Here is a 21,214-nt window from a genome sequence, read left to right on the forward strand (position 1 = left end):
GCATGTATGACTTACCACGTCTCAATGACCGGTGAGCTACCAAACCCAAGTGAAAATAACAAAAAACAAACAAAAAAACAAAGATTTCAGAAACATGTCGATGGTAAGAGAAAGAACACGCTGCACACCAACTTTCTCCACATTCAGCATGACCAGTGCAGAAAATCCTCCCACAAAACAATTATTCTGATGAAATCAGCCTTTGCCTGCGGACGCTCCAGTTCCAGAGTCTGTGCCCGATTTGCCGTTTTGTGCCTGCGATGCGGAGCGGCGTGCTCCGCTTGTGTCAGTGGTAAGCCACGGAGAACTCTGGGTTTTATCAGGGAAATACACTGCACGCTGAAATGTGAAGGATTTTCAGCCAGACTGTGATCAAAGTGGCCGTGTTAGATGTGTTGCTGAAATGGATTTTCCATGTTTCCCACAGATCTCCAGGCATTTGTTCCCAGTGTGTGGCTTGCTTATCTGGGCGAGTGTGTCTACACCATATGGTCAGTTATGTCCACAAAAGAAAGAACCATTCTGGCTGCAGACTTCATGCACAATCCCGGCATGCTTGAACTATTTCTAGTTGTTTTTCTTTGGTTTTCAATTAGACGTACGGAAAGAACACTTAACAAAAAACTCAGGGTAATTTGATTATACGTAAAGCAGGGCTTATATTTGGTTGATGCTCACTCTTTGCTATTATTCCTGGCCTTTTCTCCTACTTCTTTAAATGTGTCTCTATTCAACCCTGGGCCAGCCTTTGCACCGTCAAAACAACAAGTCAGACCTGACAGCTGAATGACATCAGTAATAAAAAATAAAATCAAAGGATTCATGGTGTTGCTCCTCTCGGACGAAATCAGGTTCTGGGGATAACTTTTGTTACTCTGGATACCAGAGAGGAACAATGAAGCTTCTACGAAGCCTGTCAACCCCACCATGGGATGACCTGGAAAGAAGATTACGTTGAATCTCGGCCAATTGTTTCTCTTTAAGGACCAGAAGAAACTGTGGCTCAATCCTACTCAGTGAGAAACGGCCACGATGAGTTGTGACGCTACCGCTGTTCTGTCTCCGACAGAAACTGAGGCTCATTTTCAGAAGAAGCAATTCTTGCAGGGCCTTATAAAAGTATTCACACCCCTTCAACTTCTATTTTCTTGTCACATTTTGGGAAACTAACTATTAAGACTTCATGTTTGGGGTACGTCTTTGGTCGTTGTATGTTTTGATCCGGGCCGTTGCATTGTAGCTCTGGCTGTACGTTTAGCTGGAGGGGGAAACTTTACTCTTGTCTCAGGTCCTTTGCATCCTCTAACAGGACTCTAGATAGTTCCGTCATCTCGGACCAGCTTCCCTTTCGGTGGTGGAGAATGCAGACACCACAGTGTCTCACCATGAGGAGACCTTGTTGAAGGTGATCCAAGGTGAACCACGCATAGCGCTTTGCATGTCGTCTGATCTCATCTGACCCCCCGGGAACCTTTATCTGCATGTTTGGTGTGGCCCTGACATTGCTCGAGGCCAACTGCAAATGAAACTTAATGTGGCTTTCTTTTAATAATGTTTTTTTTTTTTTTTTTTTAGCTCACGTTCATGCAGGTCAGATTTGTGCAAAACATGACCAATTGTTCCAAAAAAAGTAAAAGAACAAAGCAACTGGACTTGTTTTCCGTAGATGAAGACGTTTCACTTGCTCTCCCGGAAGATTTCCCAATTCAAAAAGTCTGGAGTAATGGGCAGTACCAAGCCTAACGACTCCTCGTTACAGAGGAGTGAACCAGTTTTGGTTCAATCTGCTGGTTTAATGGCTTTAACGACCGCTCATTGCTAAGTGGTGGACCTGTTTCTGTTGTATTTGCATGTTATCTAAGCCATTACAAGGCCTTTGTTAGGCAGTAGTATAAAGCTCGGTACTGCACATCACTCCAGACTTTTTGAATTGAGAAAGCTTCCGGGAGAGGAAGCGAAACGTCTTCAACTACGGAAAACAAGTCCAGTTGCTTTGTTTTTTACTTTTTTTTTGTATGACCATGACCTGAATGACTGAGAATCTTCACCAGCATATGACAAATTGTTGTCCTGCCAACAGATTCTCCCAGCTGTGAATTTCTGCAGCTCCTCCAGAGTTGCCAGGGTCTTCTTGCCAGGTCTATATGGCCATTCATGTCTTGCTAACTTTGCCAAAGTGCCATATTTTAACACTATTAAAATGGCATACTTTGCCAGTGAGCTGGGAGATGTTTGAAGTTTGAGTAAGTCCATTTCCCTGACCTGTTTGCTAGCTTCCTAGGTCCTCATGATGCTGTTTGATCAGTAATGTTTTCTGCCTTTGCTAAACAGCCGGATGTAATGCTGCGATTTAATGGTACACAGGTAGACACACTGCAAAAAGGGAACTAAAAGTACGTAAAATTTTCTAGAAATTAGTCTATTTTTCATTGATTTGAGCAGGTACAGTAAATAAGACTATTTGCCAGTGGGATTAGTAGTTCTACCCCTAAAATAAGATAAATAGATATTCTGCACTTGAAAAATGATGATGGAGATGAAATGTTCCTACTTTAAGTGCAAAAATCTTATTCCATTGGCAAATAATCTTATTTACCTGCTCAAATCAAAAGGTAATGTACTCATTTAAAAAAAAATCTACTTAATTTTAGTTCCCTTTTTGCAGTGCAACTATCGGCTGTCGTGCACCACTTCTCCCGTATGTCTTTTTACATAAAATCTCAACGAAATACATGCGTTGCAGTTTGTGGCTGCAATGTGACAAAAGGTGGAAAAAGCTCAAGACGATATGAATACTTTTGCAAGGCACTGGAGCGAGTCGAAAGGAAGACAACGTCAGTGGGTTTGTCACACATCTATCGCGAGCACGGCTTTCTGAGGAGCTGCCCTCTGGAACACAGAGCTGAGCCTTGAAGTCACTTCAACATTCCCCTCCTCTCCCTCTAGTTTTTCTTACCATTCTTAGGTGTGCGTGTAGGGCTACCTAGAGCCACATGGTTATAGCTGTGCTGATGGGTACCTGCAATGACAAAAAGCAGTGAAAGATCTATCAAATGTCTACAAGGAGCATCGCATGTCAGAGTGTATAGACACGAGGTGTGAGGGGAAGGCATTTAAAGGGATAATCCACAAAAAAAAAAAAAAATCTTTAACAGTTGACTTTCAATGGCAATTGGAGGTTTCTGCGTTGAATCTAATTCTGTGAATTTACACAGAAGATGAGAGGACTTTAAACCAAAGATGGAACTAAAGTACCATTTGTCAGTTTTTTTTTTTTTTTTTTAATTGAGGAAGTATCCCTTTAATTTCCTTAAATTAGCACAGCGAACATGAAGACAGAGGAGGGTGGGGATGAGCGGAGTCTGCTCTAACATGAGCTCTACCAGAAAAACCTGTTTACATCCACTAGAATCCAGAGATGAAGAGCAAATACATTAGGGAAGCAAAAAAAAATAAAATTAAATAAAAACATAAAGCAGGTTCAATATGCAATATTTATCACATCCTGACCTCGAACACACAGGCGAATTGTATTATTTAACAGTAAGTCATACACAGCCACCACTTGAATCAATGCGCTCCTATTAAAAACGTTAATATATATGCAGAGCGGGCCAGCGCGAGAACCTGCTAGAAGATTAATGAAAGAGGAAAACATGCTGACCAGTCTGAGCCGTGGTGACAATGGGTTTTATGTAGTGGAGCCGCCGCTGAATAAAAACACAAGCGTTTACTGCAATTTTTACATCACATAGGCAACATCCGTTTGAGGTAACCCAGTTTAAATCCATCTAAAACAAGCAGAAAAACCCCGCAGGCCTCTTTCAACACTGCCTTTTTTTCCCCAAGGTTTTAGAGGAAGTAGCGGTTTAAAAAGACGCGTTCCTTCGGTTTGTGTGCTTGTGGCCAAATTCAGTCCACAGAAACTGATTTATTTAGGGAGTTATTATGATGGCTGGGGGGGGAGTTTGCAGTTCTGTTTTAGTTTGGATCCCACCTCAGTTTTTAGTACCGTTGACCCCAGCACTTTGATGCAATGGTGGCTTAGTGGGCATTACAGGCGCTACACTAGAAGGCTTCCTATTATCTAGTTTATACTAACCTGAGTGCAAGGCAGAGCCAGGCTGGCTGCATACTTTCATTTCTTTTTTAATAAAGGAAATCATCATTTGAAAACAAAAGTTTGTTAAGAATCTGAATAACATAAATTCTCAAATTAATTTGATTGCTTGAAACGCTTATTGTCAGACGGTGACCTTTAATTAAACTGAAAAGACTGAGAATTGTTTCTCTTGGTAACTAATTCCTCATTAGGCGACGAAGCGGCCATTCAGACTCTGATGTTCAGTCAAGCCTGAGAAAACTGGAGGTTGAGTCTCACCAAGTCACTTAACTCCTGACCGGAGACTTTTCCTCAGCGAAGAAGAGCTTCAGTTAGGTCTGACAGCAAAACATGGACTCTAGAAAATGTCGTGCATTTTTAAATCATCTCATTTGGATAATTGGAATGCTCCTTTTTTACCATTAACACAAAAAAAATAGGCTTTGATTGTCCTCAGATATCACAATACAGCTCAGGGCGCTTTTCAATAGTCCAATTGTCTCAGTGAATTTAGCTTCATTAAACAGTAAAATCCTTTTGCTTTTCAATATTATTTCATTTATCCAACAAGGAACTGTGAATGTGAATCACACACGAGCCCCTCACTTACGCCAAAAGGCCAAAATGGAAAACACAAGCTTTGTGTGAAACCTTTTCACCACAAAGCCGGTAAACATAACGCAGCAGATAAGGGAGAACAATAAAAACATAGAAGGCAGTGACTCTGCAGAGCCTAGCAAACCTCCAAAGTGACATCTCATGGAATTTTTATGACAGACGGCTATTTTCAACACAGGCTGTCACTGTCGTGCCGTCGTTGGCTGCGCGTGGCAACCCTGTGAGCTGCATTGTTCCGGTGCGCATTGTGATGGAAATACGTGCGAAGCCTGGACTCTCACAGTCACACTTAAGGAAGTCAGATGAAGTGATAGAGGAAGTATCATTTAACACGACGGCTTCCTCAGCTCCGGAGACGCCAGGCTCACACAAAAGGAGCCAGCCCACCTGGGACACACCCAGGAACTCTTTACCACTTGGAGGCAGCCATTTTGCAGACCCGCCCGCACTGCAAAAACGGATCTAAAAATAAGTAAAATGTTCTTAAAGTTAATGTATTTATCCTTGATTTGAGCAGGTAAATAAGAATATCTGCCAATGGAATGAGTATTTTGATCCCTAAAATAGGATAATTAGACATCCTGCACTTGAAATAAGACGATGGAGATGAATTGTTCCTATTTTAAGTGCAAAAATCTTATTCTATTGGCAAATCATCTTATTTACCTGCTCAAATCAAGGACAAATACACTAATTTTAAGAACATTTAACTTATTTTTAGTTCCGTTTTTGCAGTGCGTGCAATTGTTTTAACACATTTTCACCCAAAACAAGCCGATCTTACTTGTTTGCTGAATTGTGAGCGTGTCAAACTCAGACGCATGTGAGAGGTGACACGGGTGATGCGAAAGAAAAAAGGTTTCTGACATGGCCAGGCAGTCTACAGCCTCCTTTACTGCAGGTTTTTATGCTTCAAGGTATGATAAAGGGGGAAAGAAAAAAGTCTAACTGCATAACCAGAATAAACCAATATGTGAAAGTTTCAGGAAAGAAAAGTTGGACATATACTAGAGTTCTGGGTCTCATGGTCAAAAATAATCTTTCTTCACGTATTTCTTCCTGCGACAGCAGTTATGGTGTTTGCCGGTTCTATCCCCGGCTCTGACCGTCTCCGTCGTGGTGTCCTTCACCCGCATTGCCTGCTGGCGGGCGTCAGAGGGCCCGGTGGCACCGATCTATGGCAGCCTCGCTTCTCTTCTGTCAGTCCAGCCCAGGGCAGCTGTGGCTGCTAACATAACTCAATGACTGACTGTAGTGCGAAGCCCTTTGGGGTCGTCGGACTTGATAAAGCGCTATATAAATACAAGCCATATACCATTTACGTGTTTAATTATCTGCTCATCCATCTCTACTTTTCCTATGCCGCCTTAGTTCTTATCAGGGCAACTGAGACTCTACTTAATAATTGCAAGCGCCAAAGGGTGGGAGATGGACAGCACTGACCAGAACTACTCAGAGAATGCAATTCTCCTGTTAAAGTTCAGCGCAGTGATGAGGAAAAAGAATCCTGATTACGTTTGACTTAAAAGCGTTCAGCGTTTTTAACGAGCGGCAACGTTTTTTTCTTTTTTGTCTGCGCCTCCTGCCATCTCAAGCGGGAGAGCGGTTTTAATTTGGAGTCACAGAATCAAGGGTTCCAGCCAGTCGTCCGGCCGCCCGCTGAGCCGGGCTGTTTTGCAGACGACAGGAGATGTGACGCAGTGGCCCGGCGCTCAGCTGGGCCACTGCATTGTGGAGGTGCTTTAGTTGAAAGATGGGACCTTTACCGAGCCCATTGTAACGGGGGAAAGATGATGAATGACAGCCATTCTGGGCGCCGCGCGTGCGTGCGCATAGACGCGGCTTTGTGTGTCGTGTGCGAAGGGGGGGGGGGGGGAGGCCGCCATGGATGGAGTAACGCCGTCGCGGCACGTTCTTTTGCCGTCTGCTGCTGTTCCTGTTTAAAAATGCATTAGAGCCAACTGGTGAAACATCAATTTACATCTGTCACAGAAGTGAAGGAGGAGAGCGAGGCTAGACGCTCTCACATCATAGCTCTCGATATTTGCTCAGGCTATGAAGATGGATGGCGTGTGTCTTGTCTGTGTTCCTCCTTTCTCTTTACTCATATCTCTGCTTAACAGTGACTCTCACCGCAAATATTACTCAATGGGGGGGGGGGGGGGGGGTAAATCCACAGACATCCGAGACACTTTCTGCTGAACATACTAAATAATCCTCTCCGTGATGTAAACGTCCGTCTGTTTAGCCCAGCCGCAGTCAGATGCGGTGGAGGGGGGGGGGGGGCATTTCGTGAGGACGCGGTCGCCAACGCAGCGTATAGGCTTTGAAGAGATTGCCGCCACGTTTGAATGGGCAAGCGGTAGTGTTTTCAGAAGAAACAACTTACTGGATTTCCTCCGGTTATTTTCGTCTGATCTGAAACGCTTTAAGCCTGACAAAGCAAACAAAAACACGCGGAAGCTGAAACGAGACGCACCGAACGGCGGAAAGCTTTCCGGTGAGTGAGGCTACCCTCGCTGGGTGAGAGCTGGCCGACCTATCAAAGGGGATTTCGGGAAACCTGCGGGTGGATTCACGTGCAGAGCCGAAGATGACTGAAGATTAATCGTCTCTTTAAAGACGTTTCCTTTTGGGCATCGGAAAAGACTTATATGGGCTCCAAACATGTCACGTTAGCCATAATGGTATCACGATTGCAGTTTTTTTTGCAGTCGTCAATCTGTAATTCCAAGTACTTCAATTAATAACAAAGTTGGAGACAATCAAATACCAATAGTTGCACGTGCAACAACTATGATTTACTCGACTATTTAGTCGACAAAACAAGATTGTCAACTTTAACAAAAAATAAATAAATCTCCGTTTCAGATAAGAGAAGCATTCACATGTGATGTCAGGCATCTAGACAGTGAGAGCGTAAACAAGGTTGCAGAGTGCTTATGTTATGAGATCCCCGGCTGCCACTGTAATCCCGCAAAGCCATCTGAAGAAACCTGCAAATATAGGTTTCTGTAGGTTAAAGTGATTGTTACAGCTACGACATCCTAGAAAAATATATAAAAAAGGATGCAAACCTGGTTTAAAATCCAGAATGCAGCAAGCTCCTTTAAATCAGAGCTAACAAGATTGTTAGATTGCCAGAAGCTGGAATTGTGCTGCATGGGGGGTGCGAATAGTAGGTGGATTAATATAAGAGGGAAGAACTTGTTGATCACTGCATCGGCGCGGGTCTTTTCTGCAGGCGGTAAACAGTGTTACTTAGTGAGGGCTGAGCAGCAATCTGAAAAGCAACGCGGAAAAACTGAAGGAACAGTGAGTGTGTCGAAAAGTAACGTGTCCCTCAGTGCTATGGCAATGGCAGCCCTAATGGCCGGCTTCTGATTAATTTAAGAAGCTGCCTAGCACTAGAAACAATTAATAGAGCTAATCAGTAGCAAACAGGAGCAGGCTGAGCTGTAATGAGGACATGACAGTTAAATCCTGAGTCAGACAGAAACGAATCCATGCTCTGAGTTTGCCCCATTATGGATGTATGTGTTAATGAGAATGCAGGCAACCCTAAATGTTAATAAATGAATTCAAATAAAAATCTAACCAAACATCTTGAAAAACCCACCGCAGGAAAACAGCAGCTCAACTAATTGGACAAAAGAAGATATTTTTAGAGTTTGAAAATCACAATACTCTAGTCACAGTATTCTACAGAGTTTGTAACAACAGCATTACTTCTGAAAAACTTATTTTTCAGCCTAAAGCTCCTAAGAAGGAACCCTTTTTTTTATTTTCCATACTAATTTATTTTTCACCTTTCTGAGTGTGTTTCCATCCCAGCTCTTGAACCTTTTTGGTTCACACTTCTAAGGAAACTGTTGAGGTCAAGTTCACTCCTTAACGATCTGGCTGACCCTTTGGAAACTGACGGCAAGATTGTGAAATTAGATGTTAAAAAAAGTTTCAGCATTCTGGAGCGGCGGTGCTCTGTTCCACAGGGCTGCCACGGATGCACAAACATGACCTTCATGGGGGGAAAAAAAACCCATCAGCAGTAGAAACCCTTTCACGGTCTCCTGATTGCAAAAACCAATAGATGTTTGTACCCGAACCCCAGTGGACTGATAACGTTAAATCAGATAACAGTTTTTTAATGATTTGATCAGAAGGAAATTGATATGTAGAAGGTTTGGGGTTCAACACGAGCCTTTCAGTTCTGAGTTTTCATGTTTTTCACATGTACATTTGAGATTGTTCTTTTTTTCTAGGTACTCCGATGTCTTTCCACATCAGAAATACATTCATGGTGGCTGACGCGGGACTCTGAACTGACTTCAGTTGTACGTTTAGGTGTACATAGTTTTGTGTATTTGATCTTGTGTGTACAAGTTTGAGCGGGAAAAGAAAATGCATGGACTGTATATTTAAATAGAAAATATGGAACTGCTTTGCAATTAATATCTAGAACATTTTGATTTCGGCCATGTGATGGTGCTGTGCAGTTTCTGGGTTTTGCCTCGTGTGTGCACGGTGGCCTTCATGTTGGATGCTCCACCAACTGCCTGTAAGGCCGTCCCTCCGCTTGTGCCGCCATCATCCAGTGGTGCTGCTCTAACGGTACCATTCCTTATTTGTGCTTAATTAGGTGCTTAACTGTTTTTTGTCCCTGAGGAAATGCAGTTGTAGACATGAAGCAAAGCTGGAAGTACTAAAGAGCATGACTTAGTGAGAGCCATTTTGTATGATACAGTAATTTAAGAGACTTCCATTTTTCATGATGAACATTATAGGCTTCACAAAGGTCAGATAATTTGAAAATTGCCTACAAGTCATTTAATATGTCTGCAAAAGACTTAAAAGTTTACATTTTGCCTCGTTTTTCTGAGTGGGTAATTCAAAAACATTCTGTTTTACCTAGATCAGAATTTTATGGACAATGTCAAATCTCTGGATTTTGACTCGCCACTACCGACTTTAACCAAATCTGCTTTCTATTCAAGAGCTATATCTTAAGAAGATGCAATAGAGCATTGACAATATGACTGCTTTAAATGATCTTGGACTACTGATACTATGATCTGAGCCAACATTTTCCTGATATCTTAAATCAGATTGAAGTGAAGTTGGCTTCAGTGTTTTATATCAGTGGTTAGCATGGTTAGAATGGCTAGCATGGCTAGGATTGCTAAAACAGCAGTCTCTGTTTTTCAAAAACAATGCAAGTCCTTATCTTAACGCTGAGATCTCTGAAGGGCACAAAACACACATATTCCATGACAGACATAAGTTTATATAGTTTAGAAAATGCGTCACAGTAGTCTTTTCACTCTGAAAAGACTACTGTGCACTTCACTACTGAGACGGCATCTCTTTCTCTCAGCCAGAACGAACCACTGAGTGCTTCTGAGATGCTGTAGAAAATATTGTATCCTTTTAAACAGCTGCTTAAATCTTTTTCATGTCCTCTAACTTTTATCTTAAACAACTCACTTAATAAAAAAGATTGCTAACCCTGAGTCTGTTTGGCTCAGTAACAGCATCCGCACCAAAGAGTGTTGTTGGCGAAGCAACCTGGGGGCTCTTGCTATGGTGCATTTACTGAACACAACAGCGACGGATTTTTGATTTTGTGACTTTGGGCTGGTGAAGTAATGGACTAAGCAGTTATCATCTCTTCAAACATGTAGGTGCCAGCTGAGACATTAATAACAAATCCCTCTTTCTCTGTCTGGTCTGCTGTAAAATGTCCATGTACTTATTTTAGAATAAAAGCCTAATGACAAAAGTAGTTCAGAAAGAGACTGGATAGAAAAAGCTATATAACCAATTAGATTATTGTTCAGATTCAGAATATAACCTAGTTTGATGTGCATCAGAGAGGTTAAATCCACCCATATTGACGTATGCAGCAAAATCCAAAAGCAGCCTGTTTCATGCAAGCATTATGTAACATCTGCTTTAAAGCTAATATTTTGTCAGACATTGCTGCCTGAATATCACAGTAGAGATTTCTTCAATTGATCTGAGGAAATCTTGTTTTTAACGGAGCAAACAAACAGTAAGCAAAGGAATATGCATTGATTGAAAGTGATTTTCAGATCCAGCTTGCAGGTGTTATAGAAAACCTTTACAAGTCACACTTATACCCCTGATGATAAGAAATAAAAGCCTGTTTCTTACACGGACCTGGAAACAAGTAAATCAAAACCACCCCGCTTGCATTCGAGGAACTATAGTAATACAGACGTCAAGAACTGTATGATATTTAGCTCTCCCTACAGCCGAGAGTTATTGGAAATGAAGTCGGTACTCATATGCAACGTGCAGCACTGCTCCCCGGCAACTGTTCAATAAGCTCTGCGTTTTTCATCTGGAAATGCATTTAAGAAGCATATATGAACCAACGCGAGGATGTTTTCTCAAAATTCTGATCCCACTCTGGTGATTCCAGTCTGAGGGGGTCTGAGGAGACGGGGGGGGCGAGCTTCACAACCAACTGAGCAGAATCTGAGGGCTCGGGCTCATTAGGACCGGGGCAGCTCCGTTCAGTGATCCCATCATAATCTGGAGACCAATTAAATTTAATTCAAGAAACTCCAGCACGGTTAGTCTCCCCAAACTCTCCTTCTGCTTATCAGCTTCCAACACCCCACAGCTTCGTCACCTTCACTGGCCTCCTTAAAGCTTATGTCAGAAAATAACCTCAACACGCCATGCTACTCTGAAGGCAACCCCCAGAAACCTATTAGTGATTAAAGTTTCCTGATGAGAAAGCACGAGACGTCCTGTATACCTTGCCGTCTAGCAGCTCTCGCTCTTATCTCCCAAACGTGTCACGCAAAAATGAAAACGTATTCAAAGCCATTGTTGTTGTTGTTTTTTTTTAACAGTGCGGTGACAAATTCATTTGTGTCTGACGTTCCCTTCAGACGCCTGGGCTAAATTGCTAAATGGCTGTTTGTGGATGACGCAGCGGTGGGTTGGGAGAGATTTAATGGTTAAATCAGGCTCAAACACATCTACGATCAGTGAGCTGCAAAGACCAGTCACAGACGCACACCTCGAGATACAGTCGCCTCCAACTCCACAAGAGGATTAATCACATTAAATTTCCCTTTGCTTACACAGTAAGTGTTCTCTGGAGAATACCTCCTTGGCGAGTTTGCATAATAGCATCCAGATGGCGCGCAAGTGAGTCAGTAATATGACATTTGGTGTGGCATTTTGTTTCACATCACACTTCCAAGCGTCACATCCATATAAAGCACCCAGGGGAGGTAAGCCAAGGGACACTGAGCCAACTGTAAAACACCTTGGAACCCCTGCCAAGGTTAGATAAGCAATCACAAAACTGAAGGCAGCGACACACCCGCGCTCGTGTTGCTCTGCAACCGCCGTGACGCCATGAGGAACGCGCGTTTTATGACTCGAAAACTGAAGCGCCACGTCACAGTATCCAGTCGATAAGCTTATTCATCTTCGTGAGCAGAGATGTTACAGTGCCGCACAAGAGTGCTCAAACCCCTTGGACCAAGTGACCAGCACAAAATTGTGCGTAACGGTAAAGTTGAATGAAAAACCAACATGAATTAAAACTTTCTACAAATGAAAAATCGGAAAGGTTTGACGTCCATGACCCTGACTCCCTAAAATGAAATACTACTTTTAGATGTTAACCAATCAATAAATAAAGTCCACCTTTTTTTTTCTAAGGTCAGAAAAAGAAATATACTTTTTTTTTCTCACATGGAAAACCAGCTTGTGAAAGAATACTTAGACTGTGCTTCATGCTGAACCCACTATCCCCAGCAGCAAAACCTGCTGGTGGCTGCATCATGCTGTGTGATGATATTTGTAGCAAGGGTAACAAAGCTTTCCAGAGTTGTGCTAACAATATTGATATATTAATATCATAATAGCAATAAATCAAATATTAATAGATGAATGCAGGGCCTGTTAGACTCCGCAAAAAAAAAAAAAAAAAACACACCCATATTCAACTGAATGCTTTAGGTCAAAGCAGAATGGCCTAGTTAAAGTCCGCACTAAATCCGCTTCAGAATCAGACATTTTTGAATGAATGCTTTAAACCCAGTCTGACTGAGGTCAAGCTTTTCTGCTGGTAAAGATTACAGTCTCCAGATGTGACAAGCTGACATATTGTGACAAAAGAGGAAAAGTTCAATGGGTATGATAACTCTTACAAGGCACTGTATGCTAATAAAAGACTAGTAAAAGGTGTGCTGGGGCGTGGCCTAATAAGGCAAAGCAGCTAAACTATGCATGTTTAACTAAGCATCTGAATTACAAGGTCAACTTCCTTAGATCAAAAGAAACCACTACACTGGAAAACAAATTTTAAAAAATGGCAGTATCCTTAATTATAACATCGCCTGCAGTACAGGAGCTGAGTAGAAAGCAACAACAGGAAACTATACTATTGAGTTATGGCATTTGATATCGTAAGTGTTAATGGGGGTTGGAATGCAGGGGAGCATTGGGACTAGACAGCGATATCATACTGGCCTGCAATGTCAGTGTTTTTGATGAGATTAAACAAATACTTGTAAAGTATAATCACCTTCAGAACCAAATAACTGAAAAAGGTCATCCTTTTCTTTCCTGAGGGTGTTTGCACTCACACAGGAAAGTTCTCGCCTCGGGTACATCACCAAAGGTCAACTTTATATATCGTGCGGACCTCAGTGGATTAACTCAGGTGTAGCTCACCACTGATAACAAAGAAAAAAAAAAAGTGTTGCCAAGACTGAATGAACTGAGCTGCTTCACCTCTCCTGAAACCCGACATTCATACAAAGTCTGATCTCCCTGTCAAGAAAGTAAGTTTGATACAATACAAAGAGGCTCCGATCATCGGATGAGACTGCTCACACCTTCTCCGTGAACTTCTTGAACTGATGCCATCAGCCAAATGGCTTTCACCTCACACTGGTAAAATACTGTACCGCTGTTGAGACTATGACCAGGCCGTCATCTGAAAAATAATGCGTTTTATCGAATTGTGTCTTATTATTTCTTATGTCGTTTATTCGTTGCAGTACTCTGTTGAAGATTCCAGAGAAGCGACGTCAAAAGCTTTTTACTGTACAGCGCAGGGGGAATCGTGATAATAAAAGTGATTGGATTTTTATTTGCCAATCCAACAAGAGAAGACTCCAAATAAGTGCAGTACCAAAGGGAAATCACCATGCCCACTGGCGAAAGATGCACACATCACACGGAAGGGTGGCGGCTTACATTTGAACCAAGGGCCTTCTTGCAGCTTAAGGCGAGTGAACCATACTGCAGTCACAGGGCACCGCCATTTTTACAATCAATGCCAGAAGTACTCAGCGCAAGTCTAACGAAATTGCAGCAAGTCACTCTTTAAATGTTTATTGTTTTGATATGTGCGATTACCTAACTGAAATTCATGTTGTTCATGACTTTCTCATCCTCCAATGTTAAGTTAGGGTTAGGGCTAGCTAACCAGGGGAGGGGAGAAACTGCAGGTTTACATATTGAATCCACTGACCTTAGGTGTAGGTTTCCTTACCTTTCTCTCCATCTCCGCATATTGCAGTGGCCATTTCATAAGTTTTGTAGATTGTAATTTCTACCAATTTAGTTTTCTTCTTTGGGTAGTTGGAATATATTTAAGTTAGTTTAGAACCAAAATTTGTAATGATTTTTTATGTTTGGAATTGTTTAGATTACGTTGTAAATTGTTAGACCCTCCCATTAATTTGAGTAATTAAGAACACACCGGGTGCTTGGTGCAGGGCTATTGTTTGGTAAATGTCTGGTGTGTTGACATGAGGTTTTGCAAATGATTTTTTTGACCACTTTTAGAGCTTCAAACAGCAAATTGAGATTATTTTTCGTTTTCAGCAAGTTGCAAGACATTTTTTTAGTCATTATTTTGTCTATATTTTTTTTCAAGAAATAAATCACATATTTTTACAAATCAATGAAGTCGGAAGTGCGTTCAAATCAAAACCACCCGTTACCACCCACGGCCTATGTTGGAATTTTTTTTTTATTTTTTTTTTGGAACATGGAAGGCCGCGACACATATTATAGAGTCCAAAACCTCTGGTGTGAACCTCCGCCATTGATTGTAAAAAGGGTGGCACCGTGCGACCGCAGGTGGGTGCCTCTCACTCAAGGTGCACTATCATTACCAAAACACCAAATTACAAACCACTAGTTTGTAAGATGACTATTTAATTTGCCCTACCGAGTCCAACACCCTAAAACGGATTACAGAACACCTATCAGAAGAAAGTTAGGTAGATATGTAAAGATTTCTTTAGACAAATTCCAAAGGACAGACTGATCCACACCAGAACTTGGTGCTCATGGAAAAACCTTGCCCTTATAATTTTAGCTGTCATCTTTTTCAGCCCCTTGAAAAAAAACATTTGCAGTCCACACAGGGCACATAGCATGGCGGGCACAGACAGACTTGAACACACTGCAGACAGATAAACACAACCTAATGAAAAGCCTAAAGGCTTGATATCTCTCAACAGAAGGGTAGAGAGAGGGGCGGCGGGGAGTGGGGGGGGGGTGTTAGGTGAGGGCCTATGGAGACAAAAATACACTGGACACTGGATAAAGTGAGACAGAAAGCAGATAAGAGGGAAAAAAAAATAAGGATTTGGTGGAGTGCTGCAATAAAAAAGTGGAGAGCAGCATCAACATGGGCGAGTGATCACAAGCCTCCACAGCACTCTCTAACCCCCTCACCTCCACGCCACCGACTGCAGATTCATAAGAAAGCCGTCCTCTGCTCCGCTCCCCTCATGGCGTGCCTCTCTAAAAACCAGCAGCCAGTCTGCTCTTTTAGCCCTGCCAAGTGAGCCGCTGAAGCCATGACAGCCCAAAAAGAGCCGGCGCTGCCACGAGGGCCCGGGAGTGCGGCGTGCAGGTGTGCACGTGCGTGCCTGTGCGTGGAAATGCATGTGACAGGTATGAATACAGATAGTGGAGTCCCGCCGGCTCAGTTGTCAGCTCGCCGTGTGCTGTTAGTAACACCTCCCTGCCCTCCTCCCACTGAAGAGGATGCCGAGGAAAACGGAAGCCACCACGGGCTTGACATTTACCAACTGACAAAGAGTGTTCGCATTTAATGGCTAAAAGTTAACTGCCATAATAGCCCCACTTCACTCGATTAGTGGGGACAAAGCTGCAGGCCCCTGGATAGAAGTAGCTCCCACCTCTTCATTGATTTCCCTGGCAGAGCAGGAAGCTTAACGCTGACCCAATTGCAGCATTAACGATAACGCTTCGGAGTTTTGTTAATAGAACTTGCTGTTGTGCTAATTTCGGCTTCCCCTGATCATACTTAACTGAGTGGCTACTGTGGTTAACGCTTTGTAGTGGAAAAAAAAAAAAGATCATTTGAAAGTAAAGCTGAACTTTTATCCTTAAGAATTTGGATCAATTGGCCAAAACCAAGAACCAGTGTAAGACGTTTCACACTGACTACATAACTTCTGCACTAACTACTATTTTGATTTATCTGATCACGGACAAATAAAGGATTACACATACATTGCCTTACAAAAGAAAAGTCCACTTTCAAACAAAAATGTAACTGAAAAAAAAAATGAAAATAATAAATAAATATATATATATATATATATATATATATATATATATATATATATATATATATATATATATGTCCATGGATCTGAGCAGTTTGCTTGTTCATGTCAAACAATTCGATCCAACTTTATTTATAAAGCACTATAAACACAGTTTTGCAGTGTTGCACAAAAAAACCCACAAATGTAAACGGCACAAAATTCAGTAATATTGATTAAAACAACATGGGGAAAAATAAACATAGAAACAACTGGTATCAAATCAACAAACATAACAACATCCCCTTGAGTATTAGAAGCCAAGGTAAAAAGATGAGTCTTTAAAAGAGATTTAGAAATGGTCAAAGGGGAAGTCTGCCTGATATGCAGCGGCAAATCAATCCAGAGTTTGGGAACCGGTTACAGAGAAAGCACGGTCCCCTCTGAGCTTACGCCACCAACAAGAGTAAAAGGTCAGCTGACCCGAGAGAACAGTGCGGTGGTACATAATGACTTAGGAGCTCAGAGATGTAGGGTGGGGCAAGGCCATTTACAGACTTAAAAACAAATAAAAGAATTTTAAATGGTATCCTAAAATTAATCGGCCACCAGTGAAGTGAGCTTAACACGGCGGAGATATGCTCAAACGTATGTGTCTTAGTTAACATGAATATATAGTTTTGGATTAAAACGCAATTCATTGACTTATTGGAGGTATTTGGTGAGCTTGGTGTCTTCTGGGGTGATGCTGGTTTAGCCTGAAATCCTTGCAAACTACTGGTTTAGATCAAAGTGTATTCATGCGATAGAATAGACCAGTCAGAAGTCCAGTGGACTTGGACCTGTGGCAAGCATTGAAATTTTCTGTTCACAGATGCTCCCCATCCAGTCTGACCGAGCATGAGCAATCTTTGCCAAAAACAGTGGGCAAAACTTTCAGTTTTAAGATGTGACAATCCGACAGAGATGCCACAACATTTGCTGCTGGAACAGCAGAGGAAGTTGATTCTACAAAGTATAACGAAGGCTGATTACAAATACACATCCATATTTACAGATTGAAAACCTTTAGTCGTTTTTTTTCTTGCGTTGCACAATTAAGAACTCCTTGATTAAATACTTTAAGATGTGTGTTTCTTACATGACAAAATGTGTGTGGGGGGGTAAAATCGAGGGGTATTCAAACATTCGCAAGGCTTTGTAATAACAAATTTCTTCCTTTTTTTTCAACCAAAGCACATATAAAGTGGGGTTAAGATAGAATAAATATTAATATGCATGTCAACCTAATTGGTTGACACATCAGTGTGGTTTCAGAAACTTAAATGCACTCCACGAACGCAATGAGTGACAGCTCCGTCGAGGCATCAAGGCAGGAGGCAGAGAATTTATTGTGATTTCTGAGCCTCCTGCAGACTGACTCGTTGATTCCTGACTTTAAAATGCTGCTGGCTGTTGCACTGTAGCTCCATCAGTCTATTTGCACCCTCATTTTTAATTCATCACACTGCAGTTAACGCTCTGCGAGTGTTACATATTAAAAGTTTTCTGTCACTTGGTCAAAAGCCGAGAGCTCAAACTTCGTTGTACTGAGCTGGCAGGACCTTTAGAGAGCTGTGAATAAACAAACACCTGCAAACCTCAATGAGCTAAAGCGACGTCAGAAGGAGGTGCGGGTTAGAATCCCTCCAAAACCATGCAAGCAACTCAAAGTGAGTCTTGGTGTTAAAGGTGCTTTTACAAGCTACTGAATCCTAAAGTCAGAGTCAGAAATGACTTTATCGATCCCCATACCAAAATTCAACTTTGACTCAAAGTTCCAGAGTATAAGAGTAAAATCTACCAACGTAAAATAAAACTAAGAGTAGTTAGACTAAAATATGACCAAAATATTATGTGACTGTAATCTACATCCAATTTGCTTCTGTCAAAGCACACAGTACGGTATACGTCGTGAAATAGTGCCTGTGCAATTTCTCAGTTATCCGGGTCATAGCAAAAGCAAACAGGCTTAATTCGGAGGCAACGGGACTTTTACTCAACTATTGTGAAAACATTTCGAAAGCTATCCAGGAGTCGTTGTCAATTCTGCCAGCTATCTCTTGAATGCTTAAGCGTGAGCTGCCAGGATTGGCAAAAGACTCCAAGATTGGTGTTGAAACATTTTCAGAAAAAACTGAGCAAATGTCCAGGTTGCCAGCGATTTAAGCCCAGTTTGGTATCATGAAATTCACAGTTACTACAGTGGCATTGCACAACTTGACTGCCAGAGGTAGCGATGTTTTCCTGTTTCTGTCACTTGTGCCGCATAGAAGCAGGAGCCCTTCACTGAAACTGCGCCTACAGCTGATCAGCTATTCATGTAGAGGTTAGGAAGGAAAGTCTAAGATTATCTTTATTTTGGAACGGTGTCCTCCTCTTCAACATCACTGCCAAAGGGTCCAGCTCCCCATCAACAACATGACTGGCCTTTCTTAATGATCTTATTGAGTCTGTTAGTGTCCTTCACCCTCAAGCTATTGCCCCAACAGACTGCAGCATACAGGATGGCACCAGTCGCCAGAGACTAATAGAACATCTGTAGCATTGTTTGAGAGATGTTTAAATACCTTAGCCATCTCAAACAATAGAAATGGCTCTGGTCCTTCTCTGTATACCATATCAACGTTTTTGAACCAGAGCAGTTTACTCTCCAAGTACACCCCAGGGACCTGCCAATCTTACATGGTGGTACCCCTCCACCATATCCCCACTGATACCTCGGATGGTAACTTGAGCTGTGGGTGATTGTTCCTGCTTTCATGTGACAAAGTTGCTCAATACAAAATTGTATTGCTGTTCATGTGAGGTTGTACAAACTTTGTTTTAAGATTATTTATAAAGCTTGCATGCCCTCAAAACAGGGCAGAAACATGCGTACAACGTTTGCCGCGCAAAAGTTGGATCTATTAAAAAAAAAAAAACTTAACGCAACCTTTAATCACAGATTGACTTCATCATAAGCATTCGAAACCCCTGTGTTATGTGCTCCTGACATAACTATACGTACAAAAGCGCTTTTAGTGGTCAGTATGACTGGAAAAGCACTATATAAGTTCAGTCCATTTACCATTTACATAAGGACTTTTCAAATAAATAAAACAAAAAATCAGATAACCCAACTGAAATCTTTGATAATAGTCTGTGCAACATTTTATCGGGGTTTTCTACCATCACATTACTCTTTCTGACGATCACCAGGGTGGCGTTTACCGCAGATTAAAAGATAAATTGTAACAAGGTGTGAGGCAATTGCTTTGATTGCTGAGAACGGTCAAACATACGGGTAATGCTGTACAGCATGGTGTACTGGCACTGCTGGAAGACCATGCAAATGGGAGAATTAGGAGGGTACACGGTTTCACACGGTCAAAAATTTCCTGGCCAGTGATGAAGAATGACTAATATCCCGCTTTAGACTCCGAGAATTGCATTCTGCTATAACTTACAGCGGACAGTGCTTACACAACCCCCCACCACAGGTGCTGGGTCCTAATCCGCTCTCCAAATCCCAGAGCACAGAGAGGGTGCACTTTAATACCGCTCACACCCATGCAGCGCTCAGCTTCAGGTGAGCAGATGCACCGGCCCATCGGCGGCTTTCTAAAATGCTGTTTTTTTTTTTTATCATTGCAGTGGAATCCTCACATTCCTCCTGGTCTCCACCCCTCCACAGAATGTCAGTCTGAACGCACAGCATCAGAGGAATTTCAACATGGAGCCTCTGTGAAGCTGTCATCCCACGTTTGAAAGAACAATCAACTTCACTTTTTAACAAGCTCTTTGAATGTGGACAGCATTTGTGCTTTTATCTCTGATTTACACTTTTAATAAACTCTTCCACAAGTATATTTTCACAGTTTCTTTGCTTTTCCTCTGGGGTTGCCATTTCACCATGAAAAAAAAAGCAATCTCCTGACTCATTTAAATACACATTAACACTTTGCATTGACCATCTATGGGCAAAACATCCGGCGAAACCTGGTACTTAAACATTCAGGTTCAGCTGTGATCTATAAAGGAAAATTGCATGCTGGTCTAAGTGGTTTTAAAAATCAGATTTTTTCTTTTTTTGGTATATGCCATTTAGGATGGATTCTACGCAAAGTTTAGTAAATGAGACCCCTGATCATTTTCATTTGGAAAGTCATACTTTCCCATCTTGTCAAGTATGTTGGTATGTCAAACAACTCTTTTGATGCGCCCCATTGTTGATAGTTTGTGTGTGCTCGGATAAAGTGTATAGAATTTGCAGTCTTTAACTTCATGAAGACCGCCTCCTTGTTGTTGCTTTAAGTTTCCATATTGAAGGGTCATTTCATCAACTTGGTGGGAAAGGAGTGTAAGAGTGTCTCAAAGTGTTCATCATTTATGACCTGGATTAAAAAGTAGCACATGATAGTAGGTACAGCTGCCAGTAGTCGGAGCTATTTTAAGTATTAAGTATGCCAGAAGGAACGAATCTTCATCAGTGCGGACAAAGTGTTTGCATAGAGTAGTATGTGAAGTTATGCTTATGTTGGGTTATTGCTGCAGCATTTAGGTAGCATACGTGTAAATTGTGTAGCAATGCTGCAAAATGTGGGTATACTGTGTTTGACAATTATCTTATCTAATCAAATTCTGTAAGTCTGGTCCAGCTGGAGATGAGCTGAAGTACTATATGCTTGGAAAGGGAATACTAAAGTTTTAATTATCTAAGAAAACATTTCTTCCAATTCCATAAAAATGCAAGGAAGTTGTACAATTTTCTGAAAGGTATATTATTGGTTCTAATTTTAATGCTTAAACTTTGCTAACAGGTCACAAACTGGACCCTGAAGTAGGAAATAACTAAGACCAGGTTTAATTTAAACATCCATTGGTC

General features: G+C 41.7%; 1 protein-coding gene across 1 annotated transcript in view; it reads right to left on the reverse strand.

The window, feature by feature from the left end:
- The window catches only part of LOC105920231 (protein shisa-6), a 37,533-nt gene that overhangs the window by 9,830 nt on the left and 6,489 nt on the right, over window positions 1-21,214 (reverse strand). Inside the window, exons 4-5 of the mRNA XM_036142590.1 lie at window positions 2,957-3,019; window positions 16-36 (exon numbers count right to left, since the gene is read on the reverse strand). Of these exons, the coding sequence (XP_035998483.1) occupies window positions 16-36; window positions 2,957-3,019 (84 nt within the window). The remainder of the gene's footprint in view (window positions 1-15; window positions 37-2,956; window positions 3,020-21,214) is intronic.

Source organism: Fundulus heteroclitus, chromosome 10, assembly GCF_011125445.2.
Source record: "Fundulus heteroclitus isolate FHET01 chromosome 10, MU-UCD_Fhet_4.1, whole genome shotgun sequence".
NCBI lineage: Eukaryota > Metazoa > Chordata > Actinopteri > Cyprinodontiformes > Fundulidae > Fundulus > Fundulus heteroclitus.